This window comes from Ursus arctos, unplaced genomic scaffold (genome assembly GCF_023065955.2).
Source record: "Ursus arctos isolate Adak ecotype North America unplaced genomic scaffold, UrsArc2.0 scaffold_24, whole genome shotgun sequence".
Taxonomy (NCBI): Eukaryota; Metazoa; Chordata; class Mammalia; order Carnivora; family Ursidae; genus Ursus; species Ursus arctos.
The window spans coordinates 21,396,923-21,413,896 of record NW_026622919.1 but is presented as its reverse complement, the minus strand read 5'-3'; the positions used below and the strand labels follow the sequence as shown (position 1 = coordinate 21,413,896).

Genomic DNA, 16,974 nt, shown 5'->3' with positions numbered 1-16,974 from the left:
CTCACCTCCTAACTTACACTCAAGTCATCTTTTCCTGGAGGGAGTGGCTAGGAATCAAGAAAGCTTGAATGAGGAACCTATTCTCCTGTTTCCTGGCTTTTGGGTTGGGTTGGGGGGGGGGGGCGGAATCTTCAAGTTGGGATTCAGATCTGAGAGCCCTTAGATAACCAGATCATTCTAGTGTAGAAAAAATGAATTCCTAAGGCCACCCACCGGAATGGGGGTTATTTCCTCCCTGTGGGTACGGGGACCAGGGGGAAAGAAGAGGCGGTGTCTACTGTGTGACTCATTTTCCTTGCCTTGGCTATGAGAGGGGAGATCATTGGACTAGAAGTAACTATCCAGAAAAAGCCCACCCACCCAGCAGAGCCCCCTTGGTGGTATAAAGGCTGGGCTGGCATCTGTGCTCCCCCCCCCTCCCCGAACATAAAGACACACACTAGTTTGGTCCAGATGTCTGTAGTGCCACTTTATTGCCAATAGCTGACACTGCCCAGGGCTGGCGGAAGGTAAGTTAGTGGTGACATTTGACCGGTACGGCTAAGCTGGAGTGGGGAGCAGACTTTCTTGGACACTGATCCTGGGAAGAGGGTATAAGGCGGCTGTGGAAATGTCCATGGAGATGGTTTCTCTCTCACCCCCAAGACCACAGCAGCTTCTATTCCCTCCTGGTACCCAAAGGGACAAAGTGGAGGCCAGAGTCTCTTAGCTTACCAGGACCCAAGTGAGGGGAAAGAGGCAGTGGGGAGCCCTCAGCAGGACCAAACGGGAGACCAGGGCTTGGGTCCCAGAACAGAGTAGGAACCCAGAATCACGTGTAGTTACAGGATGACGCAGGGAGGACGGCTGTTCGTGATCTTTTCTAGGGGTTCTCCGTTACTGGCTCTTCGGATGGCCTCAATGAGCTAGAGGGCAGACATGTGGAATGGGATGATCCATTGCAGGGGAAGGGTGAACCGGGGCCTCCCGACATTGTAAATACTCACATCTTTCTCATAAGGGAAGCCCCCATTCTCCAGCTTGGAGAACACCAGCTGTCCATTGATTTCGATCTCAAAGGCCCCTGGTATTAAATAAATCAATGAATGAACTGTATGCTGAGAACAGGCAAGTCAGGAGAGGCTCTCCCACTCCTTAGACTTCACACAGGCTCCTTCATGTCTCCACCGGCCCCACTAGAGTCTACTTCTCTGAGCCATTTCCCAACCCCGGCTCCTGCCCAAGGAGCCCGACGAAGGCGTTACCTGTGGGTCCTTTGAACTCGGCTTCATAACTCAACAAAGGGCTCCCTCCCCTCCAACCCTACATTTCTGCACTCTCACCCGTTTTTCCCTACAGGGAAAACCAAACCACCAAAGGGAGCAAACAGCCGGTACATGCTACAGCTGTGTCCCCCCGCCTTACCTTTGGACGGGGCCTCGAGGTGGCTGGACATTTTACTATGTGCCAGACACTGCTGGACTCCATGTAAAACAGCCAATTCCAGGACTAGAAAGTGGCAGAGTTGAGATTTAGAACACTGACTCAGCAGGTGTTCTGCGGGCCTCACCTGTGCCCCCCAAGCGCGACTCGATCTCAATGCCAGGATACTGCTCCTTCACGGCACTCGCCAGCTCCAGGTAGGTCGCCTCAAATCCGCAGGGTTCACTAGGGACAAGATGCTCGGGGGTCCGCCTGGGTTTCGGGGGAGGGGCCTCCCGTGGACCCACCCCCGGTCGGTCCGGACACCCCACAGGCTGGAGACGCTCACCAGTACTCCACGACGATGCGCACCCCACTACCCGGTTCAATCTCCCCGGGAGGGGGCGCTTCAGACGTCGGCCCCGGCTCCCCGCTCATTGCTCCCGACTCCGCTTCAGCCGCTGCTTCCGGGTGTGACGCGACGCCGCGCACACGTGATGGGGCGGGGCCTCGGGGCGGGCCGGGCCGGGCGTTACGTCCGGGCGCCCCCTGCAGGCCGCGATTGCTGCTGCGTTTTGTGCCTCTCCCCAGTTAGAGGGCTCTGGGCTGGGTGGACCGATCCAGACCAGCTTACCTGGCCCGGGTTCTCAGAGCGCCGGACTTGCTCCGCACCTCGTGTCCGCTGGACGTCACGGCCTTATATAAGCTCATGAACTTAGACTGCAAAGTGCTTTCCAGTTTACAAAAGGAAGCGAAAGTGATGGGGCAAGCGGATCCAGGGCCTGGGGTTGGCTGATACGGAGTAGTTGCTATTTCTTGCTAACATGCTGATGGCGTTTTAAACCACCCCATAGCTCAACACTCAAGCATTTAAGACACTTAAGCTCCAAAGCTGTAGGCACAATGGGGGAGGGGGGCAGTGACTGCTTCTCCCCTCCATTTGAGAAGCTAAAGCTTTGGGGCTCGCACTCCTCAGAGCCTGCACCGCCTGCACCGTTCCTGCAACTCCCCGATCTCATCCTGGCCCGGGCTGGCATTATTGTCTTTTGCAGCTCTGAAAATGGAGGCTGTCTTGCTCCCTTTTTCCTCCCTGGAGTCCCACCATAATATCCTGATAGCTCACCTACATTATTACCATGCCTTCAAATCATGCCTTTTCGGGGCTCCTGGGTGGCATGGTCAGTTCAGCCACTGACTCTTGCTTTCGGCTCAGGTCCTGATCTCTGAGTGCTGAGTTCCAGCGTCTGGTCAGGGCCTGTGCTCTGCGAGGAGTCTGCTTAAGACTCTCCCTCTCTCTCTCCCCACCTAAAATAAGTAAATAAATCTTTTAAAAAACATGCATTTTTAAACAAATGCAGTGATTTATTGAGTTGTGCCATCATCACTTCAGTCCAGTTACAGCACCTTTCCATCAGTCTAGAAAGGTCCCTCCTGCTTGTTTGCAGTCCAGCCCCCAGCTCCAGCCCTAGGCAGCCATCCATCTGCTTTCTGTTATAAATTTACCTTTTCTGGACATTTCCTATAAGTGATATAATATGTGGTCTTTTGCTTCTGGCTTTTTTCATTCAGCACAAGGCTTTTAAGGTTCACCCATGCTCGCACGTGCCAGTTGCTTGCTGAGCAGTATTCCGTTGTACAGATAGACCACCTTTTGCTGATCTGTTCAGTACCAGTTGATGGTCATTTGTGTTTCCAGTTTTTAGCTATTTTGAATAATGCTGCTTTGAACGTTCATGTGTCTTTGTACGTGTGTTGTCATTTCTCTAGGAGTAGAATTGCTAAGTTACATGGTAAGTTTATGTTTAACTTTTTGAGAAACAGCCAAACTGTTATTCCAAAATGCCTGTACCATTTTACATTTCCACCAGCAATGTATGAGGATTTGTTTACCCATATCGTTGTCAACACTTATTGTCTGTCTCTGATTATAGCTCTCCTGGGTGGGGGGGTGAGGTGGTATTTCATAGTGGTTTTAATTTGCGTTTCTCTAGTGACTAATGACGTTGAGCACATTTTCCTATACTTATTAGCCATCCATCTCTCTTATTTAGAAAAACATCTATTCAAATCTTTTGCCCATTTTAAAAATAGATTATTTATTTATTTGAGAGAGCGAGTGTAGGAGAGAGAGGGAGAGATCACAGCAGGGGGAAGGGACAGATGGAAAAGCAGACTCACCGCTGAGTGGGGAGCCCAATGGGAGATTCGATCTCAGGACCCTGAGATCATGACCTGAGCCGAAGGCAGATGCTTAACTGACTGAGCCACCCAGGCGCCTTTGCCCATTCCAAAAAAAAAAAAGATTTATTTATTTAAAGAGAGAGAGAGTGCTCAAGCGCGTGCAAGAGAGGGTGAGCAGGGGAGGGTCAAAGGGAGAGGGAGAGAATCTGAAGCAGACTCCCCACGCACCACAGAGCCCACCTGGGACTCCATCTCAAGAACCCGAGATCATGACCTGAGCTGAAACCAAGAGTCAGACACTCAACTGACTGAGCCACCCAGGAGCCCATCTTTTGCCCATTTTGAGTTGGTTTGTTTGTTTATTATCGATTTGTATGAGTTCTTTTAAAAAAAATTTTTAAATTTATTCATTTGAGAGAGAGAGAGCGAGAGAGAGCGTGCGCGCTACAGAGAGCATGAGCAGGGCGGTGGGTCAGAGGAAGAGGGAGGAGCAGATTCCCCAATGAACAAGGAAGCCCGAAGTGGGGCTCCATCCCGGGACCCCGAGATCATGACCCTCGCAGAAGGCAGACATCCAACCGAGCCACTCAGGGGCCCAAGAGTTCTTTATATAGTCTGGATGCAAGGTGCCTGAGCAGATCTATGATTCGCAAATATTTTCTCCCCACCTTTAGGAAGTTTTTAAAAAAATTTTCTTAACGATGTCTTTCGAAGTGCAAAAAATTTTAATTTTGATGACGTCTAATTTGCTGATTTTTTTTTGTCACTTGTGCTTTTGCTGCCGTATCTAAGATCTCTGCCTAATTCAAGGTCACAAAGATTTTTTCCTGTGGTTTCTTCAGAGGTTTTATTTTAGCTCTTACATTTAAGTCTGTGATCTATCTCGAGTTAATCTTTGTAGATCGTGAGGTAAGGATCTAAATGCATCTTCTGGCATGTGGATAGTTGATTATCTCAGAACCATTTACTGAAAAGACTAATCTTTCCCCACTCAATTGTCTCGGTACCTTTGTCAAAAATCAATTGACCAGAAATGTAAGGGTTTATATTTGACTTTTGGTTCTATTCCATTGATCTATAAACCTATTCTTTTTTGTTGTTTCTTTTTTTTTTTATTTAAAAGTTCAGATATGGGTACCTGGGTGGCTCAGTCGGTTAAGCATCTGCCTTTGGCTCAGATCCTGATCCCAGGATCCTGGGATCGAGCCCCGCACCAGGCTCCCTGCTTGGTGGGGAGTCTGCTTCTCTCAACTACCCCTAGCTCGTGATCTCTCTCTCATGCTCTCTCAAATAAATAAATAAATATCATCTTTTTAAAAGTTCAGATATAACTTATATACGGTAAAATTCGCCCTTGAGTGTACCCTTCTGTGAGTCTAACACACAGTTGTGTATCTACCACCGCAACTGAAATACACAACAGCTCCGTTACCTCCTCACAAGTCCCTGTGCCCTTTGCTGTCAACCCGTATCCCTCCTCCCTGCCCGTAGACCTGTTTTCTGTCCTTACAGTTCCACCCCCTTCCGAAAGCCATATGAATGGAATCCTATGGCACTCAGCCTTCTGAGTCTGGCTTCCCTCGCTAACCCCATCCTTCAACATCCAGAGCGATCTTTTCAAAATATAAATCTACCTGCCTCTCTGCGCCTCTGCTTAAGCCCGGAGGAGAGACACTGCAGGGTCTGGCCTCGGCCCATAGTTCCTGCCCGTCTGGACAGACAGGATGGACGGCTCTTCAACCTGGTTTAACCACCTGAGGGCTTGTCAATACCACACATTCCTGGGTCTTGGCCCCAGAGACTGAGATTCAGTAGGTGGGGAGAGGCCCAGGGATCTGTTTTTTATACAAGCCTAAGGAGATGGGGAGGCAGGTGGTCACAGGCCACACTTTGAGAAAGAGCGGAGTCCAAAGCACTTGCCTTTCTCCGCACCCGCTTGAGCTAACCTGTGTGGCCTCCTCTCCTTCCTTCTCCTCCACCCCACTCTGCCTCCGCATGCCGTGTGCCCTCCCGCTAAGGGCTTTGGCCCTCCATTCCTCATCGATTCCTCATCGTGAACGGTAACTCCCCCATGCCCACCCACCAATCTCAACCTTCTCTCTACTCTAGTTTCCCCTCTGCTTGCTTGTCACTTCCACAGCGAAGGCTTTCCCAACTCTCTGGGTGAGTCATTCTCCCAGCATACTTGTCACCTGTCATTTCTTATTTTTGTGTGATTCTTTTTTTTTTTTTTTTAGAGATGGGGGAGGGGCAGAAAGGGAGAGAGAATGAGAGACTCTTATGCAGGCTCCACGCCCAGCATGGAGCCCAACATGGGGCTCGTTCCCACAACTCTGAGATCATGACCTGAGCCGAAATCAAAAGTTGGCCACTTAACTGACTGAGTCACCCAGGTGCCCCTTGTGGGATTCTTTGATTAACATCAGTCTCCCTGACTGGGCTGCGTGAGGATAGGGGCAGGGTCTGTTTTTGCTGCTCCCCGCTTTTCCCCCAGGACCAAGCATGGGGTTTGCATATAGTAGGTACTTAACAAATATTACTGAAATGAATGAAGGAATGATCGAGTGAATCGTCTACTGTGCTTTGCACACGCTGCTGCTCCATGGCCCAGGTGACCTTGCCCCCTCCCCCACTTCTTTGCTTAGTCCACTCATACTGGTTTTTCGAGGAAAACCCCATTTGGAGAAAGTTGAGGCTAGAGCCACTCCTTGATGGTCCCCCAGGGCAGACCTCTTATCACCCTAAGGACTGTTTGTTTACCCAACTGTTACCCACTTCAGGTTGGGAGGTGGCCACTGCCTTTGATCTGCGGCTTTCCAGGCCCTCTCCCTGACCTTTGTGTTTGCCTAATGCTGAAGGAGAGAGCTAACGTGATCGCTCAAAGGGGAGTCCCCTGGCACCAGGCCAGAGCTTTCCCTAGATCACTCCTCCCCACCATGAGACCCTGCCTAACCCCTTCGATTTCAGAAGAAGCTGAGATGCTGGACTTTGCAAAGAAGAGAGAACATTCTCTCTGGGTGCCTCTGGGTGCCTCTGAGGGCCAGGGTGCAGGCCGGGTGGCCAGACTGTGGCTGGAGGTCAAGGGGCAGCCCCTGTTGCTGGACACCCTTCTGGCCGGCTTCCCTCTTTCAGTGAGTGCTCTCTGCCCCATCAGATGGGACCCAGAGGCGAAGACAGTCTCCCTAGCTTGGCCAATGAGCAGACCCGATTTAGTGAGGAGCATGGGGAGGGGTTAGCACTGTTTCCCCTTACCTTCCAGCCCCCAGTCCCTCCCTCCCACGTCACGAGGACTCTAGATCCTCGCTCTTGAGGCTCTCAGCTCGACTGTCTTCCCCGCCTCTCCCCTGGCACCTGCTGCCGGGCTAAGAAGGGCAAAACAATTCCAGCCAGCGTAGAGTGTCAGGGAGTCCCCGCCCCTCCTCCTAGGGTTCCTCCTCCCAGGCTTCTTCCCCAGGCCCCGCCCCCACCTGCCCAAGATAATTTTAGTTTCCTTGGGCCAGGAGCCTGGACACACTGGGCTCTCCCTCCTCCCAACCCTCACTTCTACCTCCAAAGTCGGGACACCCTCCTACCACCATTAGAGAAGAAGGACTGGATTTGAAATCAAGTCTAGGTATCTGGGGTCCCAAGACAGAACAGGACTTCGGACCCGGTGTCCTGCTGCTCCTGCTGGGGCTCCTCCAGGTAAGGTGACCAAAATCGGTCCCAGCCGACAACCTGCTTCCACCCCCAGCCGCACCGGGGCCCCAGGCTGTGCCTGTGTCAGGGCCAGGAGCTGGCAGGTTGCCCAGGTGGGCGGCCGGGCAGCCCGCCTGGCTCCCCACTCCCCTTCCCCCCTCAGTGATGTCAGGCCAAGGGAGGGGGCAGGAGGGGGACAGGTAGTTAAGGGCCTGGCGTCTCCCTCCCTAAACCTGTGGCCCCAGCCAAGTGTTCCTACGCCAGGGTCCAGGTAAGGACCCAACGGCCACTTCATCTCGAGGGTGGGGAGCGGCGGCAGGTCCCGGGTCAACAGGGAAAGATTCAGCCTCCTGCTGTGTTGCTCCGGCCGCCTCGCTTTCTCTTTTTCTCCAATCTCCCGTATCCTGTCCCTTCCTCACCACCTGCCCTCAGTCTTTCCCGATTCCCATTTCCTGTCCTTCTTATTCCTTCCTTTCCTCCCTGTAGCCCGCCTCCCTCCGCCCCCGGACAAAGCAGCTGATGGGGATGGGGACTGCAGATCCCCGATCCTCTCCTCCGGGAGACGCGGCTTTCCCGCTGAAACCAGCCCCTCCCCACCTTGCCAGAAAGAGAGCTGGGGTGGGGGGCGAACACCGAGGGCTGCCTCGAGTCTTTCCTTGCTCAGCCTGAGGTTACCCGTTCGAGGTTTCCCCCAGGCTCTACCAAAGACTGACGCTCCGCGCGGGGGCGGGGGGCACCCTCCAATTTGGAGGGCAGCAGAGGAGAGGGATCCCCTAAATTGCTAGAGCTCGGTCTCCGGATCGTTTGCCTGCTCCGACGTAGGGTCCTGCTCTAGGAAGGGAAGGTGGGGGCGGGGCAGGCCCGGGGGTCCATCCTGGAGTCGGAATGAAGGCTCGAAGGCTGGAGGGCTGGATGCTGGGGGTCTGCGGTGCCGCGGGGACGAGGGAAAGTGTGTGCGTGTTTGGGGGCCGGGGGCAGTGTTTGGAGAAAGACCCGAGTCTGGGTCTCCCTGACACGGCGGGGATGGAGAACGCACCTGTCCCAACCCTACTGCCCCTCAAGAATGGCCCCTCTTGGTCGGCCTGTCCTGGACTCTGCTCTCCCCTCTCCCCCCGATCCTGCGGGGGGAGCCCTCCGAGAAGGCTAGCAGCCTGTAATGATTAACTCCACAGACACAATCTAGCATTCTTCCCAAATTAAACTTTAAGAAAGCTTACCCCCCTTTTCCCATTGGGTGTTTTTTCCAGAGTGAGAGAGTGGGCGGGGCCTCAGAGTCCTGGGCCCTCCCCCCAGCTCCGGGTCACCTAGGGGTTTCCCGCCTCCTCACCTGGGCGCTGCACCCTCAAAGCTCCCCCGAAGGTTGAGCCTTCCACCCCCCGCCCATAAATCCCGGTGGGGGCGGGGCGTGGAGTGCTGGGCCGGACGGGGGCCTTCCCGCCACCTGCTGGTCCCCCGCCTAGGCCTCGGCCCTGCCAGCCCCTCCCCCTCCCCTGGTTCGCGACGGAGGTGGCCTTGTTTTCTACTGGGCCCGGCCACCCGCCCTTGGGGCCAGCCAGGTGGAGCAAGATTCAGGAAGTAAACAAGGAGGCAGGAGGCTGGGAGGGCGGGAGGGAGGGTGGGGCCGGCGCCGCGGGGCAGGAGAGGCCGTTGGGGAAGCCTCGGCCTGGAGTTGTAGTGTTGAGGGAACCGATAGATTTGGGGGGGTCGGTTTCTTCAACAGAAGCTTTCCTAGGGTCCCCGTTTGAAAGGTTCAGGTCTCTTGGGAGGGGGTTGCCCGGGCCCCACAGCTAGGCCCCGTTCTCCTCCCATCCCATGTATTTGGTTCTGACCATCCCACTCTTCTCTTGCCTTAGAAAGGTCTGGAGGGCAAGGTGGAGGGATCAAAAGGCCAAATCCAAGTCTTTAGCGGCCCTCCAGCGCTCTGAGGCCAGACTCTAATCTGATTCTGATTTAAATCTACTCCCTTCTCCCTGCCCAAACACTCCTCTGATTCCTCTTCCCTCTGGGATGGAGTAGGACCCTACCTTTGGCCTCTGGCTTCCTCTCTGGCTTCCCTGCAGCCCCCCAGTCTCCCTGGAGTGAAGTCACCAGGGCTGGTGGCCAGAGGACTGATGGCATGGGAGCAGGGGCATTGTGTCTTGTCGATGTTCACTGGTGGGTGTGTCTTGCCATCCCCCCCCACCCAGGACCCTGAGCCCCCTGAGCCCCCTCCCTGCCTCTCCCTCCCTCTTGGCCTTTCCTTGTCTGCCTGGCTGTGTCTTTCTCTTGGGTGTCTTGCTCCTCCTGCTCCTGTAGCATCCCTCTGGCCACGGTGCCCCGGAGCGTGTGTTGGGAGGACCTCATCCCCCACGGTGGATATAGACGCGTCCTCTGGGCCCACTGCGCCCTGGGTGCTGGGGGTAGGCAGCAGCAGCGGAATGAAAGCCTGGTAGGCCCCAGACAGGATAGGGAGCACTTCGTGGCTTCTTCCGGTGAGTGAGGGCATCACTGGGAGGTCGGCTCTGCTCCAGATGGGCCTTTGAACCCAGGCCAGGCCTTTTTCCTCTCCTTGGGTGAGGGGGCTCCTGGGTGGGGAGGTGACTACAGGACCCGGGCAGATTGTAGGTCCCACCTTGACTGGAGGTGGGCCAAGGGTGGGGAGGAGAAAATGATGTCAGAGCTGCTGCAGGCCCCACATCCTCTTTCTCCCCAGCCCGTCCCTGCGCCTCCCCCATTCCTCCCAGCCTGGTCTGTTGGGGGCGGGAGGGGAGGGAGGTGGGTAGAGGCAGGGCTGTTTGTGTTTCTCCTAAGCCAGGAAGTCGTGCAGATGAGTCAAGGTTGAATAGAGAGCCCCAGGCAGTGCTGTCCCGCCCCACCCTGACTCACCTGTCCCCCAGATCCCCTCACTTAAGGGTCAGGGGCCTGCCCCATCCTGGAGGGTCAGTGCCAGGTGCTGCAGGCAGCCTAACAGCACTGGCCTAGGTCTCAGGTTCTCCCAGGCCCTCCCAGGTTCTAGCCTGGCTCTAGGGGTCCTGCTTCCTGTGGAGGAGGGGCCCATGCTGCCTCTGTCCCCAGTGGGCATCTTTGCCCCAGCTCGCCTGTCCTTACTTGTCCTAGATGCCTGTCAGCACCTGGGGGCGATAGGACATGGGTAGGACCCTGGCCCTGCCTGGGGGTGCCAGGTGGCTCCAGACCAGTGGGTGGATAAGACAGGTGCACGGAATTGCCGCTGAGGCCCCAGCACAGTGCAGAGAGGGAGCCCTTGGGCCTGAAGCTGGAAAATCCAGAAAGGCTGCCCAGAGGAGGTGGCTCTGGCATTGGGGCTTCAGGAAAGTTGGGCAGGAGGAGGAATCTGGAGAGGGCACACAAAGTGTGGGGGCTGCTAGGGCAAGACCCCCAGGCTAGTCCTGCCCTTCTCCCATCAGCTGAGCCAGCCTCCTGCCCTCCTGGTTCCTGTCCTTTCCCACCTCCTCTCCCCTTCAGTGCATCACTCAGCACTTGGGCAGGCGTTGCCACAACAGGCTCTGGCAACTAGGGCTGGCAAGGAGGCACTGGAAAAACCCGGGGCAGAGCGCAGAGGAGTGAGTGGCCTGTGCTCAGCCTCGAACAGTCTGTGGGGCACGGAGTCTGTTGCCGCTGCCCGGCTTGTGGTGGGGGGGACCCTCTTCGCTCTTCCCTTGGGCAACGTGGGGCTAACAGAAGAGCATTGGGCTTGGAGTCCACTCCCTGACTCACCTGTGATGGGGGCAGGAATGCTTCCTTCTCAGGGACTTGGTATCCCCTTTTGCAAATGGGCTCCCTGGAATGAAGGCTCCAGGGAAACTCCAGTGAGAGGGGGAACAGTAGGTGCTGTGTCAAGTGAGGGGTACCTTGGGAGCTGTGTGAAGTCAGGAGGTCTGGGTCCTCTCAGCCCCTCTCCCCGAGACAAGCGCACAAGAGCGGCTGCCCACAGCCCTCTCTCCTCTCTCAGATGTCATGGAGCTCGGTCTGTCTCCGCCTCATCTCAGCAGCTCCCCAGAAGACCTGTACCTGGCCCCCGGGACCCCTCCTGGGACTCCCCCGCCTCCCTCTGCCCCTCTGCCCGGGGAGGTGAAGAGGTCCCAGCCTCTGCCCATTCCGACCAGCAGGTACAATGGGGTGATGGAGCTGAGGAGGGGCTGGTGGTGGAAGGGGGGGGGTCAGTGCTGGATAAGCCAGAAGCTTGCCGTCGACCAATTCTCTGCCCTCTACCTTGGGCCACAGGAATCTTCTTCGAGAGGAGGAGCTGCGGGCAACCTCTCTACCCTCTATCCCCAACCCCTTCCCTGAGCTCTGCAGTCCTCCTTCAAAGACCCCCATTCTTGGGGGGTCCTCCGGTGCAAGGGGGCTGCTCCCTCGAGACACCAGCTGCCCCCATGTGAGTTGTCTTGGGAGAGAGAAGGCAGGGATGAGGGGTGCTGTGGGACTGGGGTGGATATGGTGCCCCTTCCGTGGAGGTGGGGGGATTTGGTCAGGAGTCCCTGAGGGTCTAGCAGGCAGGGGAAGGGCAATAACCCCCCTCCGCCGTTACACAAGTCATCTGCGATTCCCGGGATGCAGGTGGTAAAAGTGTATAGTGAAGACGGGGCCTGCCGGTCCGTGGAGGTGGCGGCCGGCGCTACAGCCCGCTACGTGTGTGACATGCTGGTCCAGCGGGCTCACGCCCTGAGCGATGAAAACTGGGGGCTGGTGGAGTGCCACCCCCATCTAGCGCTGGGTGAGTTGGGGTGTAGGGGGCTGTCTGGGCAGGAAGGCAATGCTTCGCACCTGGGGCTAGGCAGGTGGCTCCTCTGGGAGGCCTGTCTGCTCTCCCCTGACCCCTGCTTTTTGCCCTTGACCCCAGAGCGGGGCTTGGAGGACCATGAGTCCGTGGTGGAAGTGCAGGCTGCCTGGCCCATTGGTGGGGACAGCCGCTTTGTCTTCCGGAAGAACTTCGCCAAGTATGAACTGTTCAAGAGCTCTCCAGTGAGTGTGTGAGGCGGGAGGTCTGGGCCCTGGGACGCCCTGATCCCCAACCTGGGCCCTCGATCCCTGACTCCTGACTCCTTCCCCGCTCCCCTCCCCCCCAGCACTCCCTGTTCCCAGAAAAGATGGTCTCCAGCTGTGTGGACGCACAGACAGGCATGTCCCACGAAGACCTCATCCAGGTAAAGGGACACCCCTGTCCCGTGGCAGATTCATGATTCCCCAGGATCACCTGCTGCTTTTTTGGCCCTGAAGCATTTTGCTTCCCCTGCATGTGGTGGGGAGTCTAGCACGGTGCCGAGTGACTGTAGAAGTGACTTTTCCTGGCTGACCATCAGTTTCTTTGTCTATGAAATGGGACAATAAATGTATGAGGAGCACCTTGTCTCCTGAAGGCCTGTGTGTGCGCGCGCGTGTGTGTGCGTGTGCGTGTGTATGTCTCCCTGTTGGCCTCTCACCCTCTTCCTGCTCTCTTCTGGCCTCAGAACTTTCTGAATGCGGGCAGCTTCCCAGAGATCCAGGGCTTTCTGCAGCTTCGGGGGTCAGGACGGAAGCTTTGGAAACGCTTCTTCTGCTTCCTGCGCCGGTCTGGCCTCTATTACTCTACCAAGGGCACCTCCAAGGTGAGGTCTTGAGGGTTGACAGCCTCAGTCCCTATAGGATATCCCATTCCCGGTCCTTCTAGGAGCCATCTCTTCCCTTATTGGAACGCCTAGATCTTTCTCCCTCTGGGCCCGGAGACCCTCCGCTGCTTGTCTTTCCCTCCTAGCTTCCCTAGCCCAGGGGGCAGTAGTGGGAAAGGCAGGTGAAAACTGAGTTTGAGTCCTGACTCTACTTCTGTTTGCTGTGTAACCTGGGGCACTTCCTGCTCCTCTCTGAAACCCCCCCCCCGTCGGCTTATGGATTACGGGGACAATAGTAGGGGGGTAGGGTCTGCCTGTAAGGAGTCCTGCCTGTCCATGCCGCCTAGGATCCAAGGCACCTGCAGTACGTAGCAGACGTGAATGAGTCCAACGTGTATGTGGTGACCCAGGGCCGCAAGCTCTATGGGATGCCCACGGACTTCGGCTTCTGTATCAAGGTAAAAACCCTGGCCGGGCCTGGGAGGGAATGGGAGCTGCTCAGGTCCCCCCAGGATCCTACCTAGGGCTTCTGAGCTCTATCTGGGACACCCAGACTCCTCTCCCTGCACCCTTGCCATGCCCCACGGAGACAGACATCTGGTCGTAATGGCAGATACGGGACCAGCTGGTTTCCTCTTCCTACAGCCCAACAAGCTTCGAAACGGCCACAAGGGGCTTCGGGTCTTCTGCAGCGAGGACGAGCAGAGCCGCAGCTGCTGGTTAGCAGCTTTCCGCCTCTTCAAGGTGGGACCCTGGGAGTGGCCTGGGGGGCTGCCCCCCCCTCCCCCCTCCCGCATGAGTAGCTCCGCCCTCAGGAATGAGGGGGCATTGTAGCCTGGTCCAAGACCGGAGTCCTGGCTCTGGCCTCGGAAAGCTCCTTATCCAGGGCAGAGACACAGTCTTGCTCTTGGGGCGTTCTGGTGGATGGGGTCTCACAGGCCAGTCCCCAGCACCTGCTTGACGTCCTGCTCTCTTTCTCCCTCCACCCTGCAGTATGGGGCACAGCTGTATAAGAATTATCAGCAGGCACAGTCTCGCCACCTGCGTCCATCCTGTGTGGGTTCTCCCCCTTTGGTGAGTGTGCGCAGGGCCATTCGCTGGGGGTGGGCACCCAGGCCCCATCCTGGGGGGACATGGGCCCTGTTCTGACTCCTCCACATCCTGTCCCATCTACAGAGGAGTGTCTCTGATAACACCCTGGTGGCCATGGACTTCTCTGGCCATGCTGGGCGTGTCATCGAGAATCCCCGGGAAGCTCTGAGTGCAGCCCTGGAGGAGGCCCAGGCCTGGAGGGTGAGGGGCCTACACCCATCTGCATGTTTGTCCTGGGGACCTTCTCTCCACCTGTGTGTGTGTGTGTGTGTGTTTAAGAGAGGGGAGGGGCAGAGGAAGCAGGACAGAGAGACTCTTAAGCAGGCTCTATACCCAGTGTGGAGCCCAATGTGGAGCTTGATCTCACCACCCTGAGATCATGACCTGAGCCGAAATTAAGAGTCGGACACTAAACTGACTGAGCCACCCAGGCGCCCCTCTCCATGTGGGTTTCCGTGGTGGGGGAGGAAGAGAGGGGTAAGGGAGGTTCACAGGTACAGAAAGGGGCTCTGTATTCTCGAGGTGCCGGGTAATGCCCCGGTCACGCCCTGATCCCCTGTGTCCCCCACTGCTCTACAGAAGAACCACCGTCTCAGCCTGCCCACCCCAGGCTCGGGCACGAGCCTCAGTGCAGGTGGGTGAACACCCAGTGTCCCCGGGGCCGGGGAGGGGGCGCTGCCGTAGCTTCTCTGAGCGTTCCTGGTGGGGGTGGCTAGAGGAGAGTGACTGTCCTTCTGCCTCTCCCAACTCCAGCCATCCACCGCACCCAGCCCTGGTTCCATGGACGCATTTCCCGAGAGGAGAGCCAGCGGCTCATCGGGCAGCAGGGCCTGGTAGACGGGTAAGAGGCGGGGCTGAGCAGGCCGACAGACCCAGGGATAGGAGAGACCCTGTGTCAGGCTGGCAGCTCTGTGTCCCCGGGTCATGTTGCCCTATCTCCTGGCAGCCTGTTCCTGGTCCGAGAGAGTCAGCGGAACCCACAGGGCTTTGTCCTCTCTTTGTGCCACCTGCAGAAGGTCAAACATTATCTTATCCTCCCGGTGAGTCATCCCTGTCGTCCTCTTCAAGTGCCCTCGAGAAGCTCCCCAGGCAACCCCCCCGCCCCGTGTCTCTGGGCTCTCTCGTGCTCTCTCTCATGTCCCCGCACGAGCCACGGGGGACCTGCGCCCTCGCGCCTCTCCCTGACGCCTCGTCCCGTCTGGCTGTCCCCCAGAGCGAGGAGGAAGGCCGCCTGTACTTCAGCATGGACGACGGCCAGACTCGCTTCACGGACCTGCTGCAGCTCGTGGAGTTCCACCAGCTGAACCGCGGCATCCTGCCCTGCTTGCTGCGTCACTGCTGCACGCGCGTGGCCCTCTGACGGCCGCACGGGCCGCCCGCTGCCCCCCGTGCTCAGACGGTGGACTCGGAGGGCCCAGAAGCTTCCAGACAGGCTCGAGAGTCAGGGGAGGGTACCCCGACTCCACAGTTTTCTACTCTGCTCCTTTGCCTCTCCCTCAGGCAGAAAGCCCCCCGCCCACCTCTCTCCTCAAGAAAAGGCATCGGGGGTGGCCCTCCCCTCTGCGGAGCTCCCGAGCACTGCCCTGGGGTAGGGCATTATGGGAGAAATGGGGGCAGCCCAGGTGGTCTTATGCCCCACACTTTGTACAGACTGAGAGGCCAGTTGATCTGCTTTGTTTTATACGAGTGACAATAAAGATTATTTTTTGATACACCTGTGAGTTCTGTCTGGCAAGACCTGGCTCGCTGGAGTAGAGCAGGGGAGCGGGAGAGGGGGGCACCAGGCCCTGGTGAATGTGTCGCATGGGTCAGGGCCACGTGTCCTCCAGCCTGGATGTTTCTTGAGGGCAGGGTGGTCTTGGTCATCTGAGAGTCTCCAGGGTCCAGTAACTTCTTGGGTGATGAATGTGCGTATAAGGGACTGTCATCCAGGTGCCGTCGCCTGACAGGGCCTAAAGCTATGGAGGTAACTCTTAACAGGCCTGGGAGCGGGAGCCGAGTCCCACAGTGCGTACCTTCTGTGAGCCCTGTGGGCCAACTGCTGGGATGAGTCCCGACACACGTGCATCATGAGTCCACCACCGTCACCTGGGCACATGGCCCAGCACCTCTCCCAAGTCCCCACGACCCCCACTGTCAACCCCTCTCCCTCCTGCTTTCTTTCCTTCTCCTTCTTATTTTATTTTATTTTATTTTATTTTATTTTATTTATTTGAGAGAGAGGGTGAGAGAGAGCACGTGAGCGAGAGTGGGGTGAGGGGCACAGGGAGAAGCAGATTCCCCACTGAGCAAGGAGTCTGATGCAGGGCTTGATCCCAGGACTCGGAGATCATGACCTGAGCCGAAGGCAGACACTTGACCGATTGAGCCATCCTTGTGCCCCTTCCTCCTGCTTTCTGTCCTTACAGTTTGCGCCTCTAGAAAGCCATATGAATGGGACCCTACAACACTCAGGCCTCTGAGTCTGGCTTCCCTGTCTAAAGCACCCTCCAACATCCAGAGTGATCTTTCCAAAATACAAGCCCAGATGGACCCTGCAGGGTCTGGCCTCTCCACACTGCCCATGCTGGTCTGTTTATGAGTTTTGTTTAAAGAATTTTACAGTTTAGCTTTATAATAACTATCAAATTGGCAACACCTGAACATGCCATTTGATCTTTACATCACAATGAAATAGACCCTCTCTCCAGACCCATGAACTCCAACGAGGCATTATTTTTGCCGAGAAATAAAACCTCAGTCTCATCCCTTGGATCTAGGGGCTTGTTTATCAGAAATACAGGGGACAGAGGAACATGTGAAATGACACGTGGTGGTACAATTACCCAAATCCAGACTAGGAAACTACAGAGCAGATGACCCAGCTTCTTTGACAACAACAAAATTACAGGAAAAGATGGGGAATCTCTAGCTCTCAGGAAATTCAGACATACATAATGTGTAGACCTTGTTTGATTCAAATCCAAACCAGTTAACTGTAAACAACGTCTATGAGCAATTGGGGGAAATTTGAGCTCCGATGAGATGTTTGATGATA

At 56.3% G+C, this 16,974-nt stretch overlaps 2 protein-coding genes across 2 annotated transcripts; one reads left to right on the top strand and one right to left on the bottom strand.

Annotated features, from left to right (window-relative positions):
* Positions 1-448: 448 nt before the first annotated feature.
* MIEN1 (migration and invasion enhancer 1) lies at positions 449-1,892 on the bottom strand. Its single transcript, XM_026512943.4, has 4 exons — positions 1,751-1,892; positions 1,550-1,647; positions 987-1,063; positions 449-905 (listed from the first exon to the last, which is right to left on the bottom strand). The coding sequence occupies exons 1-4, from the start codon at positions 1,837-1,839 to the stop codon at positions 822-824; spliced, it is 348 nt and encodes a 115-aa protein (XP_026368728.1). The 5' UTR covers positions 1,840-1,892; the 3' UTR covers positions 449-821.
* Positions 1,893-7,087: 5,195 nt separating this feature from the next.
* Positions 7,088-15,647, top strand: GRB7 (growth factor receptor bound protein 7). The gene is made up of 15 exons (XM_026512937.4): positions 7,088-7,266; positions 11,210-11,366; positions 11,482-11,635; positions 11,818-11,974; positions 12,101-12,222; positions 12,327-12,404; positions 12,708-12,845; positions 13,193-13,303; positions 13,491-13,589; positions 13,839-13,919; positions 14,022-14,138; positions 14,517-14,571; positions 14,691-14,778; positions 14,884-14,977; positions 15,151-15,647. Exons 2-15 carry the CDS (start codon positions 11,215-11,217, stop codon positions 15,295-15,297), a joined length of 1,593 nt encoding a protein of 530 aa, XP_026368722.1. The 5' UTR covers positions 7,088-7,266; positions 11,210-11,214; the 3' UTR covers positions 15,298-15,647.
* The last annotated feature ends 1,327 nt before the right edge of the window (positions 15,648-16,974 follow it).